This window comes from Bos indicus, chromosome 7 (genome assembly GCF_029378745.1).
Source record: "Bos indicus isolate NIAB-ARS_2022 breed Sahiwal x Tharparkar chromosome 7, NIAB-ARS_B.indTharparkar_mat_pri_1.0, whole genome shotgun sequence".
In the NCBI taxonomy this organism is placed as follows: Eukaryota; Metazoa; Chordata; class Mammalia; order Artiodactyla; family Bovidae; genus Bos; species Bos indicus.
The window spans coordinates 16,546,705-16,566,027 of NC_091766.1; the positions used below are offsets into that span (position 1 = coordinate 16,546,705).

The 19,323-nt window shown below is 53.6% G+C and overlaps 1 protein-coding gene across 1 annotated transcript in view; it reads right to left on the minus strand.

Annotated features, from left to right (window-relative positions):
* Positions 1-644: 644 nt before the first annotated feature.
* Positions 645-19,323, minus strand: part of FBN3 (fibrillin 3) — a 70,172-nt gene continuing 51,493 nt past the window's right edge. Inside the window, exons 48-64 of the mRNA XM_019964278.2 lie at positions 18,304-18,429; positions 17,462-17,614; positions 17,233-17,298; positions 16,884-17,009; positions 16,097-16,216; positions 15,850-15,972; positions 14,925-15,059; positions 14,615-14,740; positions 13,316-13,522; positions 12,371-12,496; positions 11,719-11,841; positions 11,431-11,547; positions 7,072-7,200; positions 6,862-6,981; positions 4,707-4,941; positions 4,004-4,154; positions 645-1,684 (exon numbers count right to left, since the gene is read on the minus strand). Of these exons, the coding sequence (XP_019819837.2) occupies positions 1,352-1,684; positions 4,004-4,154; positions 4,707-4,941; positions 6,862-6,981; positions 7,072-7,200; positions 11,431-11,547; positions 11,719-11,841; positions 12,371-12,496; positions 13,316-13,522; positions 14,615-14,740; positions 14,925-15,059; positions 15,850-15,972; positions 16,097-16,216; positions 16,884-17,009; positions 17,233-17,298; positions 17,462-17,614; positions 18,304-18,429 (2,516 nt within the window). The 3' untranslated portion in view covers positions 645-1,351. The remainder of the gene's footprint in view (positions 1,685-4,003; positions 4,155-4,706; positions 4,942-6,861; positions 6,982-7,071; positions 7,201-11,430; positions 11,548-11,718; positions 11,842-12,370; positions 12,497-13,315; positions 13,523-14,614; positions 14,741-14,924; positions 15,060-15,849; positions 15,973-16,096; positions 16,217-16,883; positions 17,010-17,232; positions 17,299-17,461; positions 17,615-18,303; positions 18,430-19,323) is intronic.

Consider the following 19,323-nt stretch of genomic DNA (forward strand, 5'->3'; position numbering starts at 1 on the left):
GCATCCAGGCCAGGCCCATCTGTGAATGACTGCAGGAAGGAAGAAATTAACACCTCTCCTCCCCTCTGGAGGCTGACGGGAACCAGGAAATTGGTTTGACTTCACACCCTCCCCCTTTTAGTATAAAAGAAGCCTGGATTCAACTCAGGCAAGACAGTCCTTTGGGGCACAAGTCCACCATCTTCTCGGTTTGCTGGATCTCCGAATAAAATCGCTATTCTTTGCCCCAGCAACTCATCTCCCGGTTTATCGGCCTGTTGTGCAGCGAGCAGTGCGTGAGCTTGGACTCAGTAAGAAGGACCGAATGGGTCAGTAATCGTAAAATACTTAGAATGGTGCCTAGTATAATATGTCATCTGAGCTCATGAGTCATTATTATCAGCGATGGTAAACCCACAGGAGAACCAGTGGTTAGCACTGCAGCCTGACTTTGTGCCAAAACTCCCGGGTCTGAAGTTGGCAGAACCTACCTGCACCCTGGGATGATGCCCCAAGATGCAGCGTTGGTCTTCACCCATCTCACCTACACCCTTCCTCCTCGGAACCCGGGGCAGAAGCTCATGCTTCCCAAAGCTGCTGCCGTCCTGGTCCCCTCCTCATAAGCCCCGCCTGGCCCTGCCAAAAACAGCCTCTACTGCCAGAACTTGCCAAGGGACGTACTTAACCCAAAATAACTTTATTGTTGTCTCTGCTTCTGATATGAAAGTATCCTCAGAACCTTAGCCCAGTCCCCGTGGGGATGATGAACATGGCTGCACATCAGTGACTGGGCTGGGGCCCCGCGGGCTCTTCTGCTGGAAGGAACGAGCCCTAGGCCCACCCCAACCACCCATTCCCATGTCCTCCCGACCCCCTGGGGCCAGCCCCCCCTGCAGTGCAGAAGTTTCAGCCTGAGATTGACCAGATACAGTGAAACCCAGGGCCCTCCTGGACCCTGGCTGTAGAAGTGGAGGGGGCACGCAGCTGCGGCTGCCAGCTGTCTCCAGGAAACAGTGTCGGGGTCCCTCGGGTAGAGGCTGGGCTCGCTTGAGGTCAGAGGATAGCACTTCACTCTTCCTGAGTTTTGGGGTTCCACCTGGTCGGCCATTGCTGCAGGGGATTGAACCCTCCCGCCTTCCAAATCTCCCACCTCTGGAGAGGAGGACCACATGGGGACCCTGGGGCCCATCGAGTCCAGGGCTTGTCACTAGGGTCTCCCGGGGCTGGGGTGGGTCATAGCAAACAGAGTGACATCAGTTTCCCCAAAACCCCGTGGAAGGAGGCAGGGGTGGGGCAGTGCCCAGGTGGTGAGTCTGAAAATCAGGCTGCAGGGGGTGCCTGGGGCTAGGTGGGAGGTGTGGGAACCCCTGGATTATAGCAGCTGCAACTGCACCTTCAGCCGCAAGGCTTGGCCCCCCGGCCGCCCCTCTGGCTGGGTGCCCCAGGGCTCACCCACACTCACAACCTCCAGCTGGTATGTGCCAGGCCCTGGCTTCCGGTGCCCCAGCTGCAGGGAGCTGAGACCATGAAGGTGATGCATGCGGAAGAAGCCTCTTTCATTGCCACGGGCAATGACGTAGCGGACGCGGCCCCCCAGGCTCTCCAGCGCTGGCCTCAGCTCTAAGATATGCTGGGCCTGGCCCAGACAGGAGAGGTTCAGTCCCAAGGTCAGCGGAGCCTCCGTGTCAAGGCTGGCCAGGCTCGCCTGGGGAGAAAGACCAGGTGGATAACGGCAGGGGCTGGGAGAAATCAGAATGCAGGGGTATGGGGGGAGGCAAGGGGCCAAGAGGAGATTTTCAGCCAATCTCTAAAGTGGAGTAAAAAACGGACCACTCAATGCCCTTGACTTCTGTCTAGCCCTCCACCCACAAGGCCAATGGTCAGCTTGGGCTGTAGACAGAGGGTGAAGGTGGAGGCTGGTTCCCAGGTGGAAAGCAAAGAGGGGGAGGCAGGCTGACTTCAGACCCCTTGTTTCGACCGAGGGACCTTACTTGGATCCCTGCCAGTCTGGATAGAAGAAATAGAGGATTCCCCGTCAGATACCCAGACCAAAGAATTGATGCTTTCCAACTGTGGTGCTGGAAAAGACTCTTGAGAGTCCCTTGAACTGCAAGGCGATCAAACCAGTCAATCCTAAGGGAAATCAACCCATGAATACTCATTGGAAGAACTGATGCTGAAGCTGAAGCTCCAATACTTTGGCCACCTGATGTGAAGAGCCAACTCATTGGAAAAGACTGATGTTTTGGAACATCTGATGTTTCCAACTCATTGGAAAAGACTCTGTCTGGGGTGGCTAGAGTTATGACCATGGGCATTGCAGCAAGAGCCAGCCCCAGACACACAGTGACAGAGACACAGAGGAGCCAGACAGAGGCGCTGCCCAGCATCACTCCAGTTCCGGAGGCCCGCTGCACTTCCTGCATCTGGGCTCTCTGAGAGCCCCACTGTGTACAGATGACAAAACCCTCTTTATCTAAGCTCCTCTGAATGCTTCCTGGCCCTGGCAGCCAGACAGGACCCCTGAATAAGCCAGCAAACCTCAATGGCAGGCTGACCCTGGATGGGTGATGTGTCCAATCCCACAGGAGGTTATCTGTGTTTTCATCTCCTTTGCTCTGGGCAGAGCTGTTTGTTCTGCGTAATTTACATGCTGATGGGGGTATTTTGCTGTTGCCTGAAAGTGAAAGCTATTCCTGTCCATGCCCCCCCCCCCCCACCCCCACCGCCTTTCAGTTCCAGAGATTTAGCCCTTCACCAGGAGTGCTGCTAGACATGCACTCTTAGTGACACCCGCTGGCAGTCCGTGGGTATTGCAGGCAAAACCACAAGACCCAGCCTGCTTCTGCCTAGATCTGCTTGGGTCCATGCTAGAAGCCCTGACAACCACTCCAGTCACTCTTAGTTCCAAAGGCTGGTGAAACAGTGGCAAACCTGAGACACTGGGCCTTATCCCTATGAAGCTTACAAAAATAATGGCAACAAATGCCTTTGTTGCCTGTCACCTCCTGGCTGGGACAGCCCTCTCTCAGAGTCCCTCTGGGTTTAAGCACCAATAACCCTCAAAACAACCAGCTTAACCCCTTCTTCCCTCCGCCTCGTTCAGACCCTCTGCTTCTGCACCTCTTTCCAGTACCCATGATGCTCCTGGAACTATGCCCAGGCCTCCTGGGCATATACCCACATGGTTTTTCCCAGAAAGGGGAAAACAACAACTAGAAAGAAAAGCAAAGGAAGTGCTTGGAGCAGCACATGTATCCAGCAGCAAATGCTTAGCTTTCAGATGCCTTAGAGGGGATGGTGGCAAGACTGGCCAGAAGTGGCCTCAGAGACTGTTCAGCTGAAGGACAAGAAAGCTGAATCTGAGACAAAAACATCCTCCCTACAAAAGGCCCTGGTGGGGTCAGGGCCATGGCTGGAGTGGCCCCAGGGGACAGAGGGGCTAAACTGCAGAACTGCTCTGCTGTTCTTGAGAGTGTAGTGGGGAGGGGGGAGAGGCCCTTGCAATTTCCAGAGACAAGAAGGGTTCAGGAGGCCTGGGCATAGTTCCAGGAGCATCATGGGTACTGGAAAGAGGTGCAGAGGCAGAGGGTCTGAACGAGGGGGAGGGAAGAAGGGGTTAAGCTGGCTATTATGAGGGTTACTGGTGCTTAAACCCAGAGGGACTCTGAGAGAGGGCTGTCCCTGCCAGGAGGTGACAGGTGACAAGTCCCAGGGCATAGGCAGGTTTGGGGGCTCAAGACATTTCTCCTGCATCCAAGTACCATGGAAAGGATCCCTGGGAGGCATCACACCCAGGGTCTGTGTGTGTGGGGGGGTCTGACTTGTCAGTGGGAGCAAGTTGGGGTGTTTGGGGGGCCTGTGTTCCCCAGAGAGCTCCCAAGGGGAATCCTCAGGCTGAGAAAGTACAGTAAGATGCAGGCAGGCACCATGACACAGGGGACAGCTGTGACCTGGAGTCTGTGCTCCTCATCTCTGCCCATCCCCTGGCTGCTCCCCATGCCCAGTGCACCCCCCGTGGCACCTGGTGGTCCCTACGAGCGCTGCGCCGTGGCCGGTCACGAGAAGGCTGGCCGTTGATCTTGCATTCGTAGCAGGCTTCAGGTGACAGTGGCTCCCCCTCATCTGGGGCATCCTGGGATCCGGGGCTGAAGCCCAGGCCAGAGACACAGTGCCTTGGCCAGGACAGAGGGCAGGTGAATCAGGCTGGTGGGACATCCCCAGCCACCCAACCCCCTACACTCCATTTGGAGTCACACTGCCCATGGGGACGAGGATGAGTGTGCCAGTGTGTCTTTGCATGCACCTACATGTGTGTGTGCACCCTTATGTGGGTGTGGGTGTGAACCTGCGTGCACGCAGAGGTGTGGATATACACCCGAGTGTACCTGTGTGTGTGTGTGTGAGCCTGCGTGCACCCTGTCAACATGGGCTTGCACACATGTGCACACTGGGATACAGGAATGCACAAGGGTACCCAGGCATGTTGGCATAGGTGTGAGCCCTGTGCACACTCGAGTATATTAGCACTGAGCACATGAAGGTGTACAGGACAATGACACACTACAGTGGGGTGTGAGCTTGTGTATGCACATCCACAGGTGTTGTTGGGCCTCTGCACCATTTCTCAGCGTACATGTATATACATGCCTGCATGTGGGCCCGTGAGTGTGTGTGCACTCCCGGGGTATGGGGGGCTCTGGGTTCACTCCATTCAAGCCCCTCACCCTTGCCCAGCCCGGAAGTAGCCTCGAGGGCAGCCGCACAGGAAGCCACCGGGGGTATTGGCACAGCTGTAGCTGCAGGGGCCGCTCCGAGCCGCACACTCATCCACGTCCTGGCAGCCCCTAACGGCCTGGTCAAAGTCAAAGCCCGAGGGGCAGACACAGCGGAAGCCGCCCAGCGTGTTGTGGCAGGAGGCACTGCCACAGGCCGAGGGTGACAGGACACACTCGTTCTCATCTGTGGATGGGGAGGGGGAGAGAGGGTGGGAGGTGGGGGGCGGGGGGCCACCTTCGTATCTCCTGAGCCCTCCACCTGCATTGCTCCCGTCCCCACGAAGCAACTCCAGCTCCTTCTTCAAGCCCAAGACCAATGTCGAAACCTCCATAGGGGGCTTCCCTGGTGGGTCAGTGGTAAAGAATTTGCCTGCCAATGTAGGGGATACACGTTCGATCTCGGATCCAGGAAGATCCCATATATGGCTGAGCAACTAAACCCGTGTGCCACAACTACTGAGCCTATGTGCTCTAGAGCCCCAGAACTGCAACTACTGAGCCCATGTGTTGCAACTACTGAAGCCTGCAGGCCTTAGAGCCCATGCTCTGCAGCAAGAGAAGCCACTGCAATGAGAACCCACTCACTGAAACTAGAGAAAAGCCTGCACAGCAATGAAGACCCATCATAGCCATAAATAAATAAATAAATAAAGCTATTAAAAACAAAAAAAAGCCTCCATCAAGCTTCCTGTGAGTCCTTGGACTAGGTCTATCGGCCCCTGTACTTCACCTCCCCACCCCAGATCCCGTGATTCTGCTTTGAAGCATTTCTCAAAACTTCCCAGGAATCCTAGGGACTTCCTGGTAGACTGGTGGCTAAGACTCTTTGCTTCCACTACAGGGGCATGGGTTTGATCTCTGGTTGGGGAACTAAGATCCCAAATGCTGGGCAGTGTGGCCAGAAAAAGAGAAAAAAAAAAAAAAAAAAAAAAACCCAAAACCAAAAAACTTCCCAGGAATTCCTAAATGGTGGGATGTTCTTAGAACAAGATATCCCCCCTTGGCATTACTGTGGTTTGAGGCCATTTCATTCTCTGTGTTGGGTGGCTGTCCACCCACTAAATGCCAGGAGCACCCAGCACCCAGTTGTGATCATCAAAAGTATCTCCATGACACTTCGAAATGGCACCTGGTTGAGAACCACTGACATAATTGATCCCTGTCTCCCCCTCAAGACTGGACAATGAGTGGGCAGCAATGGAGTCTGATCTCAGCTCACTTCTGCATCCATAGGGCCTGAATAAGGCAGGTCCCGGGCATACCATTGCCAAAGGAATGAATGAGTAAGTATGCAGAGCAGGAGACAGGCTGAGAAACGGGGACTGGCCAACGAGGCAATTACCTGTGGGCTCCCAGGGGACAACAAACACGTGAGACAGGGCAAAAGATGGAGAATTTAGCTTAGGACCCACCAGGAGGGGCAGGAGGAGGAGCCAGAGAGAAGGCAGTGCTGGAGGTAGTGGCAGGACAGAGAAAGCTGAGTCACAGTGGGTGGAGAGTCTGGGAGGGGCAGACAGTGATACCCAGAGCAGAGGAGGTGGAAGGCAAAGGCCAAGGAAAGGTGATGGAGAGGTCGCAGGAGAGTGGTCCCCACGTGGGTAGAATGTAAAGGCTAGACTGCAGGGGAGAAGGAAGAGGAGAGCTGAGGATGACGCTGTTATTGGGAGCAGCAAAGAACAGTGTGCAGTGAGGAAGGCTGGAGGGAAGGCAGAAGACTAGTCCCTCAAACTCAGGGCATCTTGCAACAGGTACGACAAAAGATGTAGCATACACACACCCATTTCCATTGCCACATCCATGGCAGACATTACTAATCAATCCAAGCACACTTTCTCAGTGATCATAGGCACATCTCAAACTCTCCACTGAGCTCTCCATACTATCACTCCCTGAGAAATGACTACCACTCTGCCACCCTGGCTCTGCAGACCCCTGACTCCCTAGCTTCTCCAGCAGCAGGGAACTCAACTAACTTCTAAACCAGCCCATCAGACCTTTAGGTAGTCTTGCTTATCACAGCATCCTGCCCTGGGAGTGGTTCCCAGTCACCAAGTTTGGACAGATTCTGGTTGGGGGTCAGCTTCCTCCCAGGCCCCCCACTCACCTACACACTGGCTCCACTGGGAATGTGGGGTGAAGCCCTGGGGGCAGCTGCAGCGATAGCCCCCCAGCTCGTTCTGACAGCCATGCTTGCAGCGATGAGGCCCATTGCATTCATCCACGTCTGTGAGATTGAGAAAGAGGACAAGAGGCTGGCCAGGCAGCCCCCAGGGGCACCCCCGAGGGCCTAGACCTCATCCAAGCCCAGTTCTACCTTTGCAGCCATGACCGGAGCTGTCCAGGGTGAAGCCTTGATAGCACTCACAGCTGAAGCTGCCTGGGGCATTGTGGCAGCGCCCACGGGTACCACATGGGCCAGGCTGGGCCAAGCACTCGTCATTGTCTGCAGAGGACAGAGAAGAGGGTGGTAAGGGCACCATGCTGCCGGGCCTACCACCTGATCAACTGTTCCAGACATACCTTAACCTCTCTGAGGCCTGAGTTTCCCCCACTGTGAAAGGAGATCCAGAACAGTGCCCACTTCACAGAAACGTCACTAACATTTGAGATCACACACAAATAGGACTTCGTTTGACTCTCTACCACCTCAACACTGTGTGACTTAGGGCAATTGACTTACCCTCTCCGTGCCTCAGCTTTACCAGCTGTAGTGTAGAGATGATAATATCTACCTCATTGTGTTTATAAGAATTAAATTAATCTAATCACATTAAGCACTGGGACAGTGCTCAACATAAAATTAACAAAGACCCTTTTCCTTCTCTGGGAAAATGACCTGGGGTAACCACTGCACCCTGTCCTCGTGGAAAGCTGAAAATTGTGGCATATCAGCCAGAGTCATGGACTGAATGTGTGTGGGTCCCCACCCACCTCACCACCACCACCAAATCCCCATGTTGAAACCCTAACCCCCAGAGTGATGGTATTAGAAGGCGAGACATTTGGGTGGTGATTAGGGTTAGATAAGGTCATGAGGGTGGGGCCCTCATGATGGGATTGGTGCCCTTGTAAGAGACATCAGAGAGATTACTCCTGTTCTCCCTCCCCTATGTGAGGAAGGCAGCTGTCTGCAAGCCAGGAAGAGCCTCACCACAAGCGGATCTTAATCTCAGATTTCCAGCCTCCAGAGCCGGCAATAAATGTCTGTTTTTTAAGCCACCCGGTCTATGATACTTTCTAATGGCAGCCTGAGCCAAGACAACCTAGTTACCAGGCAACATTGGCATGGTGGTCATGACCCACAGTGGTAAATTGCACTGGGACTAGGATCATGCAGAATGAACCACACATTTCTTAAAAAAGTGAAGTGAAGTTGCTCAGTCATGTCCAACTCTTTGCGACCCTATAGACTGTAGCATACCAGGGTCCTCTGTCCATGGGATTTTCCAGGCAATAGTACTGGAGTGGATTGCCATTTCCTTCTCCAGGGGATCTTCCCAACCCAGGGCTCGAACCCAGGTCTCCCGCATCGTAGACAGACGCTTTACCGTCTGAGCCACCAGGGAAGTGCAATCCTAATTTGAGCTTCCTTGAGTTTGGCGATTCTTTTATCATTTAATATTTTTTTTAATTAAAAAAATTATTTTTTTGGCCATACCATGTGGCATGCGGAATCTTAAATCCCTCAATCAGGGATTGAACCCACACCTCCTGTGGTGGAAGCACAGAGTCTGAAGCACTGGATTGCCAGGAAAGTCCTTACTTTTTAATTTTTTAAAATTTACCTTATTCAAATGAAGTTAATTTACAATGTTGTGTTAGCTTCTTGTATATAGCAAAGTGACTCAGTTATATATATATATATTTTTTTTCACATTCTTTTCCATTATGGCTTATTATAGGATACTCTATGCTATAGAATAGGACCTTGATGTTTATCTATTCTCTGTACTAAATTTGCATTTGCTAATCCCAAACTTCCCATCAATCTCTCCCCCACCCCATCCTCCTTGGGTACCACAGATCTGTTCTCTATGTTTGAGAGCCTGTTTCTATGTTGTAGATAGGTTCACTTGTGCCTTATCTTAGTTTCTGTGTGTTAAGTGATGTGATATGGTATATGCCTTTCTCTGTCTGACTTCACTTAGCATGACAGTCTCTAGGTCCATTTATGTTGCTGCAAATGGCATTATTTCACTCTTTTTCGTGGCTGTGTAGTATTCCACTACGTATACATATACATATATATACACACACACGTAGCACATCTTCTTCATTGAGTATGAAGATTCTCGACACCAGGCACATCCCTGTGGGAACCTAGAAGCTGTCTTGGGTACAGGAGGAATTGGGTATTCTAAGCCTTTGTGTGCACACGTGTACAGCTGCACACACACAGTTGCCACGTTAAGCGTGCTCACCTCAGGAAGGAAGGAAAGTGACTGAACAACAACAACAGAAAAAGGGGAATGCCTGTCATTTCGTGGCTGGAAATGCTCACTCCTTTACCAGATATGCACATGGCTCACCTCCTTCAAACCTTTGCTCAAATTTCCTCTTTCAGTGAGGCTTGTCATTAATTCTGTTTTAAAATTGTAGGCCTCCTAGTGATTCCTCTTCTGGGTGTGTTTATCCAAAGAAAATGAAAACACTAATTCGAAAAGATATCCACAGCCCCATGATCATTGCAGCATTATTCAGAATAGCCAAGAGCTGAAACAACCTAAGTGTCCAAAGACAGATGAAAAAAGAAAAATGTGTTACATGTGTACAATGGACTATTAGTCAGCTATAAAAAAGGAGATCCTGCTGTTCATGATAACATGGTTGGTTGGACCTTGTGAGTATTTTGCTAAGATGAAATCAGTTGGACAGAGAAAGACAAATGCCATATGATCCCACTTATATATGGAATCTAAAAACAAAATAAGAAAGCCAAGCTCACAGATACAGAGAATAAACTCATGGTTGTTAGAGAAGGGTTTTGGGGGGGTGAGTGAAAGGCGTTAAGGGGATCATAGGTACAAATTTCCAGTTAAAAATAAATGAATCATGGGATGTAATGTACAGCATGGTGACTGTGGTTAGTAATACTACAATGAATGAAATAGTGCCGTTTGCAGCAACATGGATGGATCTAGAGATTGTCGTACTAAGTGAAGTAAGTCAGACTGAGAAACACAAATATTATATGATATCACTTACACACGGAATCTAAAAAGATGACGTAAATGAACTCATTTATAAAACAGAAACAGACTCACAGACACAGTAAAAAAATTTATGGTTGCCAAAGGGGAAAAGGCGAGGGGGAGGGATGAATTAGTAGGAGTTTGGGATTAATATACACACCCTGCTGCTGCTGCTGCTAAGTCGCTTCAGTTGTGTCTGACTTTGTGCGACCCCAAAGACGGCAGCCCACCAGGCTCCCCTGTCCCTGGGGTTCTCCAGGCAAGAACACTGGAGTGGGTTGCCATTTCCTCCTCCAATGCATGAAAGTGAAAAGTGAAAGTGAAGTTGCTCAGTCGTGTCCGACTCTTAGCGACCCCATGGACTGCAGCCCACCAGGCTCCTCCGTCCATGGAATTCTCCAGGCAAGAGTACTGGAGTGGGGTGCCATTGCCTTCTCCGAATATACACACCCTACTATATATAAAATAGATAACCAACAAGGACCTACTAAATATTCACAAAGAACTCTACTAAATATTCTGTAATAACCTATATGGGAAAAGAATATGAAAAAAAATAGATAAGTATATATGTACACATGTGGTGTACATGTGGTGGCTCAGTGGTAAGGAAGCCACTTGCCAATGCAGGAGATGCAGGTTCAACCCCTGGGTTGGGACAGAAACAGCAGAAGGAAATGGCAACCTACCCTAGTACTCTTGCCTGGGAAATTCCATGGACAGAGGAGCTTGGTGGGCTATAATCCATGGGGTCACAAACGAGTCGGGCACAACTTAGCGACTTAATCACCCTGTGTATAACTGAATCATGTCCTATACCCTTGGGGTCTAGAACAGGATGAAGCAAACTGCTTCTGTAAAGGACCAGGTAGGAAATATCATTTACCCTATTGCAACTACTAGGTTCTGCTGTTGTAGCAAAAGCAGCCACAGACATGTAAATGAATGGGCATGGCTGTGTGCCAATAAAACTTTATTGACAAAAGCAAGCAGGGGGCTGGGCTTGACCTGGGGGCTGGAGTCTGCTGATTTCTGGTCTAGAGCACTGCCTAGTACACAGGTGTTCAGTATCTGTTAGCTGAGTTCATGGGAGCCCAAACAAAGCCACCTGTGACTGGGCTCAGCCCTTGGGGGAGATATGGTTCTCCCAGGTCACAAGACACTAAGAAGTGATTGGTGTGGACTGTATAAGCCCCTTGGCTTTTAGGAGCAGCCTGGAGAAGCCCTAAAAGACAGACTCAGCACACCAGAGGTGAGGATAGGTGTCCTGGGCCAAGGTCAGAGAGACTCCTGAGGGTGGCCTCCTAGGTTCCTAGGGCAAGGAAGAAGACTGAGGTCCAAGACACCACTAGGATGTAAACAGCGACAGAACAAGCACTTTGATCACCCCTGTGTCCCTGACATCTGGCCCACACTGTGCCTTTGCTTCTTATCTGGTGAAAGCTGGGGTCATGCTGCCAGGGAGGGCTGAGGGGACTCACCAAAGCAGGCCTGGTGGTGCTGGGTGAAGCCAGGGGGACAGCGGCAGGTGAAGGCACCGATGGTGTTGACGCAGAAGAACTGGCAGTTGTGCTGCCTGGAGGAGCACTCATCCAGGTCTGTGACACAGAAGGTCCCAGAGGGCTCAGGGTAGGGCCTGCCGGGGCTGGGGGCTTCCCAGGGGAGATGCCCTGGAGACAGAAGCTCACCCCATGCAACGGGAGGGGGAGCCCCTGAGGAGGACAGGGACAGAGCCCCATGGGCCGTGGGTGTGGGAAGAGGGATGTCACCTCGGCAGATCCTGCCGTTCTCCTCCAGCAGGTAGCCACGGGGGCAGGCACACAGGAAGCTGCCCTCAGTGTTTTTGCAGAGGAAGGGACATGGCGTGGGGGCCTGGCTGCACTCATCCACATCTAGACGGGACACAGCACTCAGGAGGGTCAGACAGACATTCCTGGGGGCTCAGGGGTGGGGTTCTCCACCCAGGCCCAGTTGAGGCCTCTTTCCCAGACCCTAGACAACCAGAATCTGTGGGCTTAACCAAGGAACCAGCATTTTTTTCTGCAAAAAGCGAGAGAGTAAATATATTTGGCTTTGTGGTCTTAATTCCAACTACTCAACTCTTTGTAGCAGGAAAAACAGCCACTGTATGAGAAGACAAACAGGCATGGCCGTGTGACAATAAAACTTTATTAACAAAACAAGCAGAGGGCCGGATTCAGCCTTTGGGCAGGAGTTTGCTGACCCTGATTTAGATGAACCCCTGCTACACAATGTAATTGAAAATCTTAGGATGCACCAAATAACAGGAGAAAAGCGGCCCAAATAGAGTCGGGTGGAGGAAAGAAACGAAGCTGCTTTGCTTTCTGGACTTGGTTTTCTCATGGAAGTGTGTGCCAGGTGCTGTAAGGAGAGGCTCAGAGAAAGGGGCGGGGGGCTCACCTAGGCAGGCTGTGGCAGTGGTGTCAGGCGCGTACCCAGCCTGGCAGTGGCAACGGAAGGAGCCAAGGCTATTGATGCATTCACCATGAGGGCACAGGTGAGGGAGCACACGGCACTCATCCACATCTGAGGACAAGCAGGGCTTGGCTGGGGCTACCCACCTTGGTCACTGGGACACGCCACCTCCCTCGGGTCCACCAGCACTCCCCTGGGAGGTAAGGCCAGCCCTTGCTTCCCCGCCCTGCACCCCAGAGCTCGAGACCCAGCCCCTGTGATCCCCACACTCAGGCTTATGAAGCTCCTCCTACTGGATGCTGAGAGCCCTCAGGGTGGAGGACACATAGCCTCACCAGCAACACCTCATCAGGACACCCCAGACACATACATGGAAGCAAAGATGGACATGCCAGTCACCTGCTTAGATGCTTCTACAGAATCACAAGGGCACACACTCGTGGGTTTCTCTGGGTCAGACACGCACACTCGCTCACACGTGCCCATCCTCATAGATGCTTATCAGAATCCTGAACCAGCTCACTCCTTCTCATCCACTTTCTGGTGTGAACTCCCCACCCAGCCTCACCCTCAACAGCACACACACACACACACACACACATGCTAACAAGCTCGCACACATAACACACACCAGCTCACATGCTCAACTAGCTTGCACTCATAGGAGAGGCACACCAGCTCACACACTCTCACACACTAAGGAGCCCCCACACACCCAGAACAAAGGACACACACACACATACACACACACTTTGGTTCACACACCTGCTCACCCATCCACCCAAGTTCATGCACACACACTCACAGAGCGACGAACAGGCTGTGGTTCACACTGGTCCACCCACCCGCCAGCACAGAGATGCATACACACTGGTTCACACACACCAACACTGGCCGCGGCACAGGCACACGACAGAGAACAGTACCCACCTCGGCCGTCGGCAGTGTAGCCGGAGCCGTGGGGGCACAACTTCCGGTGGGCAGACGTGCCAGGTAGCGGACAGGGCTCGCAGCCGGGGCCCCAGCCGCGGCCGCCCCCGCAGCAGCACTCGGCCCTGGTGACCGCCTCACCCCTGCTGGACTGAGCCTGGCACGTGGCCTGCAGCACCTCAGAGAAGCAGGGCCCCTGCCGGATGTCTGGGGAGAACAGGTGGAGATGACGGGCGGGAGGAACAAGCCATCCATCCAGGCTCCCCTTCCCCAAGGGCATCGGCGGTGCTGAGAATCTACATATAGGTTCCAGCATCTCCAACACGACTGCGCATGTCCACTGCGTGGCGGCTTCTAAACTGTGGTCGCCCAGCACTGTGGGTTTTTTCCCCCGCTTTGGGTGCATTACGCAGCATGGAAGATCTTAGTTCCCCAACCAGGGATCAAACCCTAGCTCCTTGCAGTGGAAGCGTGGAGTCTTAACCAGGGGACCACCAGGGAAGTCTGCCCGCCCCCTTCTCGCCCTGGCCTAGCGCTGTGAAACGCCCTCTGGCGGCTGGGGCTGGACTGTGGCAGAACCTAGAGACCCCAAATCCGAGGCGTAGCCCCTGGGCTGCAGATGTGGGCGGCTTTCTGAGGTCAAACGGCAGCATCCCTCTGGCCGCAGGGAGAACGGATGGTCAAGGGGTAGCGTGGAGGCAAAAGGTTGTGGCCTCCAGGACAGACAGTGGGGCCAGAGCAGAGAGGTGATGTCCACGGAGGTGGGGAGAAGGTCATCAGATTACTTGGGGAGGCTGGCTTGGGGGTCCGGGTGGGAAGCAGGGCATCACTGAGATGGGGTTCAGGGAGCAGGTACTGAACTTGCTCTGGGGTGAGCTGCATCTGGGGGTCATGGAGGCTGGGGTGGTACGGGAGGCAGCTGGATACACCCCCTTGGCCTGAAGCTGAGGGGTGGAGACTGTGCTCCAGGAGCAGAGTGTGTAGAGAGAAGGCGACAAGGACACTGGGGACCAGGACAGATAAGTCGCCCGGACACCTGGTTCCACTGGGTCGCCCTCTAGGTTTAGCCCCACGAAGTGGTGAACTTGGGGAGGGCCTCTTCCTGGGTGTAATGATAGGGTAGTGGGGACATGCCCTCATCTTTCGGGGGGGTGACCGAAGGGACAAAGGGAAGCTGGGGGCGTGCGATGAACACATGTGTCTGGACTGGCTGGGTAACCCCCTTGGTGCCCCCGACCCTGTCCCCGCCTCAGGTAACTCCCGGGTGGTGGTGCCACACTGGGACTTTGTCACACTCACCCTGGCACTTGGTGAGGCTGGGGCTGGGCTGGTAGCCCTCGTCACAGTCACAGTGGAAGCTGCCCACGGTGTTGATGCAGTGGCCATTGGCACAGGGGCTGGGCTGGGCACGGCATTCATCATCATCTGAGGCAGGAGGGATAAGGCAGGCCGGCAGGGAGGCAGGGAGGCCAGAGTCCTCTGACCTGGCCTCCACCTCCAGGGTCCATGTCTGCCCTCCACCTCCAGGATCCATGTCTACCTCTTCGCGTGCCCTCTGGCTTTGAACTCTCTTGTCTGTGGTGGGATAGGGTGGGGAAGCCCTCTGTACCTGTGCAGCCCTCCCTGGAGCCTGGCTGGGGCCTCATGCCTGGGGGGCAGATGCAGGCGAAAGTGCCAATGAGGTTCTTGCACAGCATTCCCCGGGCGTGGCAGTCTTGCTCACCGTCTGCACACTCGTCCACATCTGTGGGTGACCATGGGTTGATGGTGCTCGTGGCTCAGCTCCAGGCTGTGAAAATCTGGACTCTCCCACCCTACAATGGCCTCCCAGAGAGGTACCTGAAGCACTGCCCACTGTCCATTCCTCCCCCACCTATCCCAGACTTCCTGGGAAGTCAAGTGGGAGGGGATGGTCAGGACTGCCCCAAACACCTGCATCCCCTGCCCACATCAGGGTCTCTGAATCTGTATGACCTTCACCATGGTCCCTGGAACATTGACCCTGAAACAGCCCTTGAGGGACCAAGTCCCAGGCCAGGGTTTCTACCCTCTACACTATGGACATTTGGGACTCGAAAATTCTTTGTGGTGGGAGGCTCTTCTGTCCAGTGTAGGATACTGAACAGCAACCTTGGCCACCCGATGCCTGTAGTAACCCCCACCTCTATTCAACTGTGACAATAAAAAGTATCTCCAGACATTTCCACATGTCCCCAGGGGGGAAGGGAACAGTCACTGTCCCCACTGTGCCAGCCCATTCAGGGCATGTCCAGTCACCACCAGAGAGGCCTCCTGAGCCACAGTCCTGTTCTGTTAGACTGAGGAGATGCTCCCCTTTCATAAAAATACAGAACCACCCCTCACAAAAGAGCACCCATTGCACCTCACTTGTCTCAGCTCTCCCGTCACTTTATCACTTAGTACTCATTCCCACTCTTGGAGGCACAGCTCTTATTTCTTCATTTTCTCTCGGGACCGAAGTATGGCGAGCCCCAGCGCCCTGTCTATCCGCCACCTGCCTGTGCGGGTCCTACCTCGGCACATGGCCCCATCCTCTCGTAACGCATAGCCGACTGGACAGGTGCACACGTAGGAGCCCTCGGTGTTGTGGCAGCGGAAGGCACAGAGCAGGGGGTTCAGGGAGCACTCATCAATGTCTGGAAAGGCCAGTGGAGGTGCCGGGTGGGTGGGGTCTGCCTGCAGGACCTCCTCTCCCTTTCTCAGGTCAGCCCCCATTAGCCTCCGTTTCACAGCCCCAGGTCTGGGCAGGCCAAGCCTTACCCTCGCAGGTCATCATGGGACCAGGTTCAAAGCCATCTGCACAGGCACATTCGAAGCCTCCTATGACATTGGTGCAGGTGCCTCCCCCACAGGGGTGCCCGATGGAGCACTCATCTGTGTCTGCGGTGGGGAGGTAAGGGGGTGGTCAGGGCCTTCAGGGAGCCCCCACCCTTGACATGATCCTGTCTGCCTCCTGCTGAGTGTCTACAGACTGGACAGGGCTAGATTTGCCGCATCAGGGCTGGACTCGGGGCAGAGGCATTCCGTAAGTGAATACGTGAATGAGGGACTTCCTGGTGGCCCGGTGGCTAAGACTCTGCGCTCCCACTGCAGGACACCCGGGTTCCATGCCTGGTCAGGGAACTAGATCCCACATGCCGCAACTGAGTTCACATGCAACAAAGAGTTCACACACCATAACTAAGATCCTGCGTGCCGCAACTAAGACCTGATGCAGCCAGTTAAATAAATATTAAAAAAGAAATAGTAAAAGCTTTAAAAATAGGTGAATGTAAGCTAGTGAATGAATGAGCAAGAGAGTACGTAAATGAATCAATGAATAAGTGTGAGAATGTGTGAATAAGTGAATAGGTGAAAGAGTAAATAAATGAATAACTCTGCAAATGCATGAATGAATGAGTGAATAAGCGAGTAAACATTGGTGAGATGGACAGGTGGGTGTGCAGAGTGATAGCAGCTGAGAGGCGGGATGCTCCCTTGGGTGGCATGTGCCCTCCCCAGCTCCTTCCTTTCCTGGGAAGCAAGCTGGGGTGGGCTAGTCCCTCACCCACGCAGCTGACACCCGTGAAGTCCAGGCTGTAACCAAAGGGACACTCGCAGCGGAATGAGCCATCGGTGTTGACGCAAAGGCCATTAGTGCAGACGCCAGGGGTCTCCGCACACTCGTTTACATCTGCAAGCAGCAGGGGTTGCAGGCCTCTGTCACACCCTGGCCACAATCAGGGTCTCTTCCTTCCCTTCAAGGAGGTGGGCGGGGGGCGGTGTCCAGGGCCACCCATGGGTCAAGGAGGGAACCTGAGACTGGGGAATCAGGACAGAGCTCAGACAGGGCTGGGAAGGAATGCAGGAGGCTGCTGTGGCCTCGGGGGCTCTCAGCACTTGGGTGAGAAGCTCACCTTCCCTGGAGTCATCTGGGCCTGGGACTGCCCCGTGGCCAAAGGGACACAGCTCCTGAAAGGCGACTGGACACCAAGAGGGGAAGGGAGGTGAGGGTCTGTGGCCAGGTGCAGTCCCCAGCATCCCCTGTGTGTGGGGAAGGCTGGAGAAGAATTGAAGGAGAGCAGACAGGGGAGGGGCAGGGGGCAGGCAGGAAGGACCAGGGAGACTGGGCAGGGGGGCCCTCACCACTGCCTTCCTGGGGACACAGCTCGCAGGGGTCGTTCCAGCCCTCGCCGGGCCTCTGGCTACAACAGCACCGGGCCTTGGTGGTGTTGAAAGCTTTGGGTACTGAGCACTTTCCGGCCTCGAAATGGGTAAAGCAGAAACTCTGCCGTGTGTCTGTGGGGGTGATTCCCCAGTGAAACTGCTAGAAGGGCCAGCCACCCCCAGTTCTTGTGAATGGGGTGGTCCTGACCCTACCAGCAGCCAATCAGAACAGTTCAGGATTACTCCGTGGTGATTGGTTCAGGGACGAACATGTGACCCACCCTGGGCCAATGAGGGTCGGTCCTGGGGCTTTTGCTGAGAATCTGAGAATCCTTTCCAGCAACACCCCACATTCACAGAATCTGAGAATCCTTTCCAGTAACACCCCACATTCACAGCTGTGGGAGTCATCCCAAGTTAGCAGAATGGTCAAACCTAGCCATGTAATTCTTGGATCAGAATCCCCTTCTTGGAGAGGCAAAGCAACTCATTCCAAAGAACCAGAGGACCCCAGACTTCAGACCCCAAATTCTCATTACTGACACCCATTCCCTAGCCTGAGCCTTCACTGACGTGATTCGGCTTTACAGACTGAGGAGTTTGGCTCACCACTGGTTCCCAGAATGACAAATACTGGTCGAGTTGCCCTAACCTGGGAGAGAAGAGACCAGCTCAACCCAGGTGAAGCTAGCCCACACTGGACAAGCCTCCTGGAGACCCACACAAGAAACTGCAAGTCCCCTTTATGGGTGATGTAGCTTTTCCCCCACCCCACTCCCACCTCTTCCCTCAGCCTGAGTGCTCCCTGGCTCCAGACTCACCAAAGCAACGGTGCCCGTTGTCAGACAGGACAAAGTCAGGCGGGCAGAGGCAATCGAAGCTTCCGGCACTGTTGGTACAGGTGCCAAAAAGGCACAGGTTGGGCTCTTCGGAGCACTCGTCGATGTCTGGAGGGGCAGGGACATGAAGTGAGGGGGGATGCATCAGGCCTTCCACGGGTGGGGCAGCGTCAGCTGCTGGGAGGGGCAGAAGGAGTGGGGGCCCATCCCGGGAGGATCCAGGGACTGTTGCGGGGTGGGGTCCCCAGGGCTCAGGATAAGCCAGAGCTCCAGGTAGGCAATGTGTGTGTGTGTCTCTCTCCTAGAAGGTGTCTCCAAGGTAGAGGTCATGGTCAGGAAAAGTTCATCATTAGAGACTAAATTTGTACAGAGCTAACCAAGACTGGTCCCCTGAAGAAGGGAATGGTAACCTACTGCAGTATTCTTGCCTAGGAAATCCCATGGACAGGGGAACAACTGTAGTTCATGGGTTCGAAAAGAGTCAGACATGCCTGAGTGACTAAACCGCCACCAACCAAGACTGGGTAACATTAGCCTACGGTGGATGGAGTTAGCTCACATTATACTAGACTAGTCCATCTGCTAAGGCCAGACTGGCCCAGGTTATCCCAGGTTGCACAAGCCTAATCCAAGTGAATGAATGGTGGTCAGGCCAGACTGCTCCAGATTAGCATGGAATATACAAGTCACCCAGGTGTGGAATAATGCCGGAGCTCAGGTCAGACCAGTCCTCGACCATCACTCATCGAGTGATGAATTCCACGTTTGGGCCAGTGAGACCCACACCCATGCCCATATCATGGGATTCATGAGGAAGCCTGAGGGCCCCAGAGAGACCTGAGCTGAGAGACCATCTTAATAACAGTAAAAGTGTATGGAGCTGCATTGAGCACTGTGCTAAGAGCATCTTGTGTGTGTATGTGATTCGGTTTTATTTTTTAATTTTTGGCTGCATCACAGGCATGTGGGATCCTAGCTCCTTGACCAGGGTTCGAACCCACG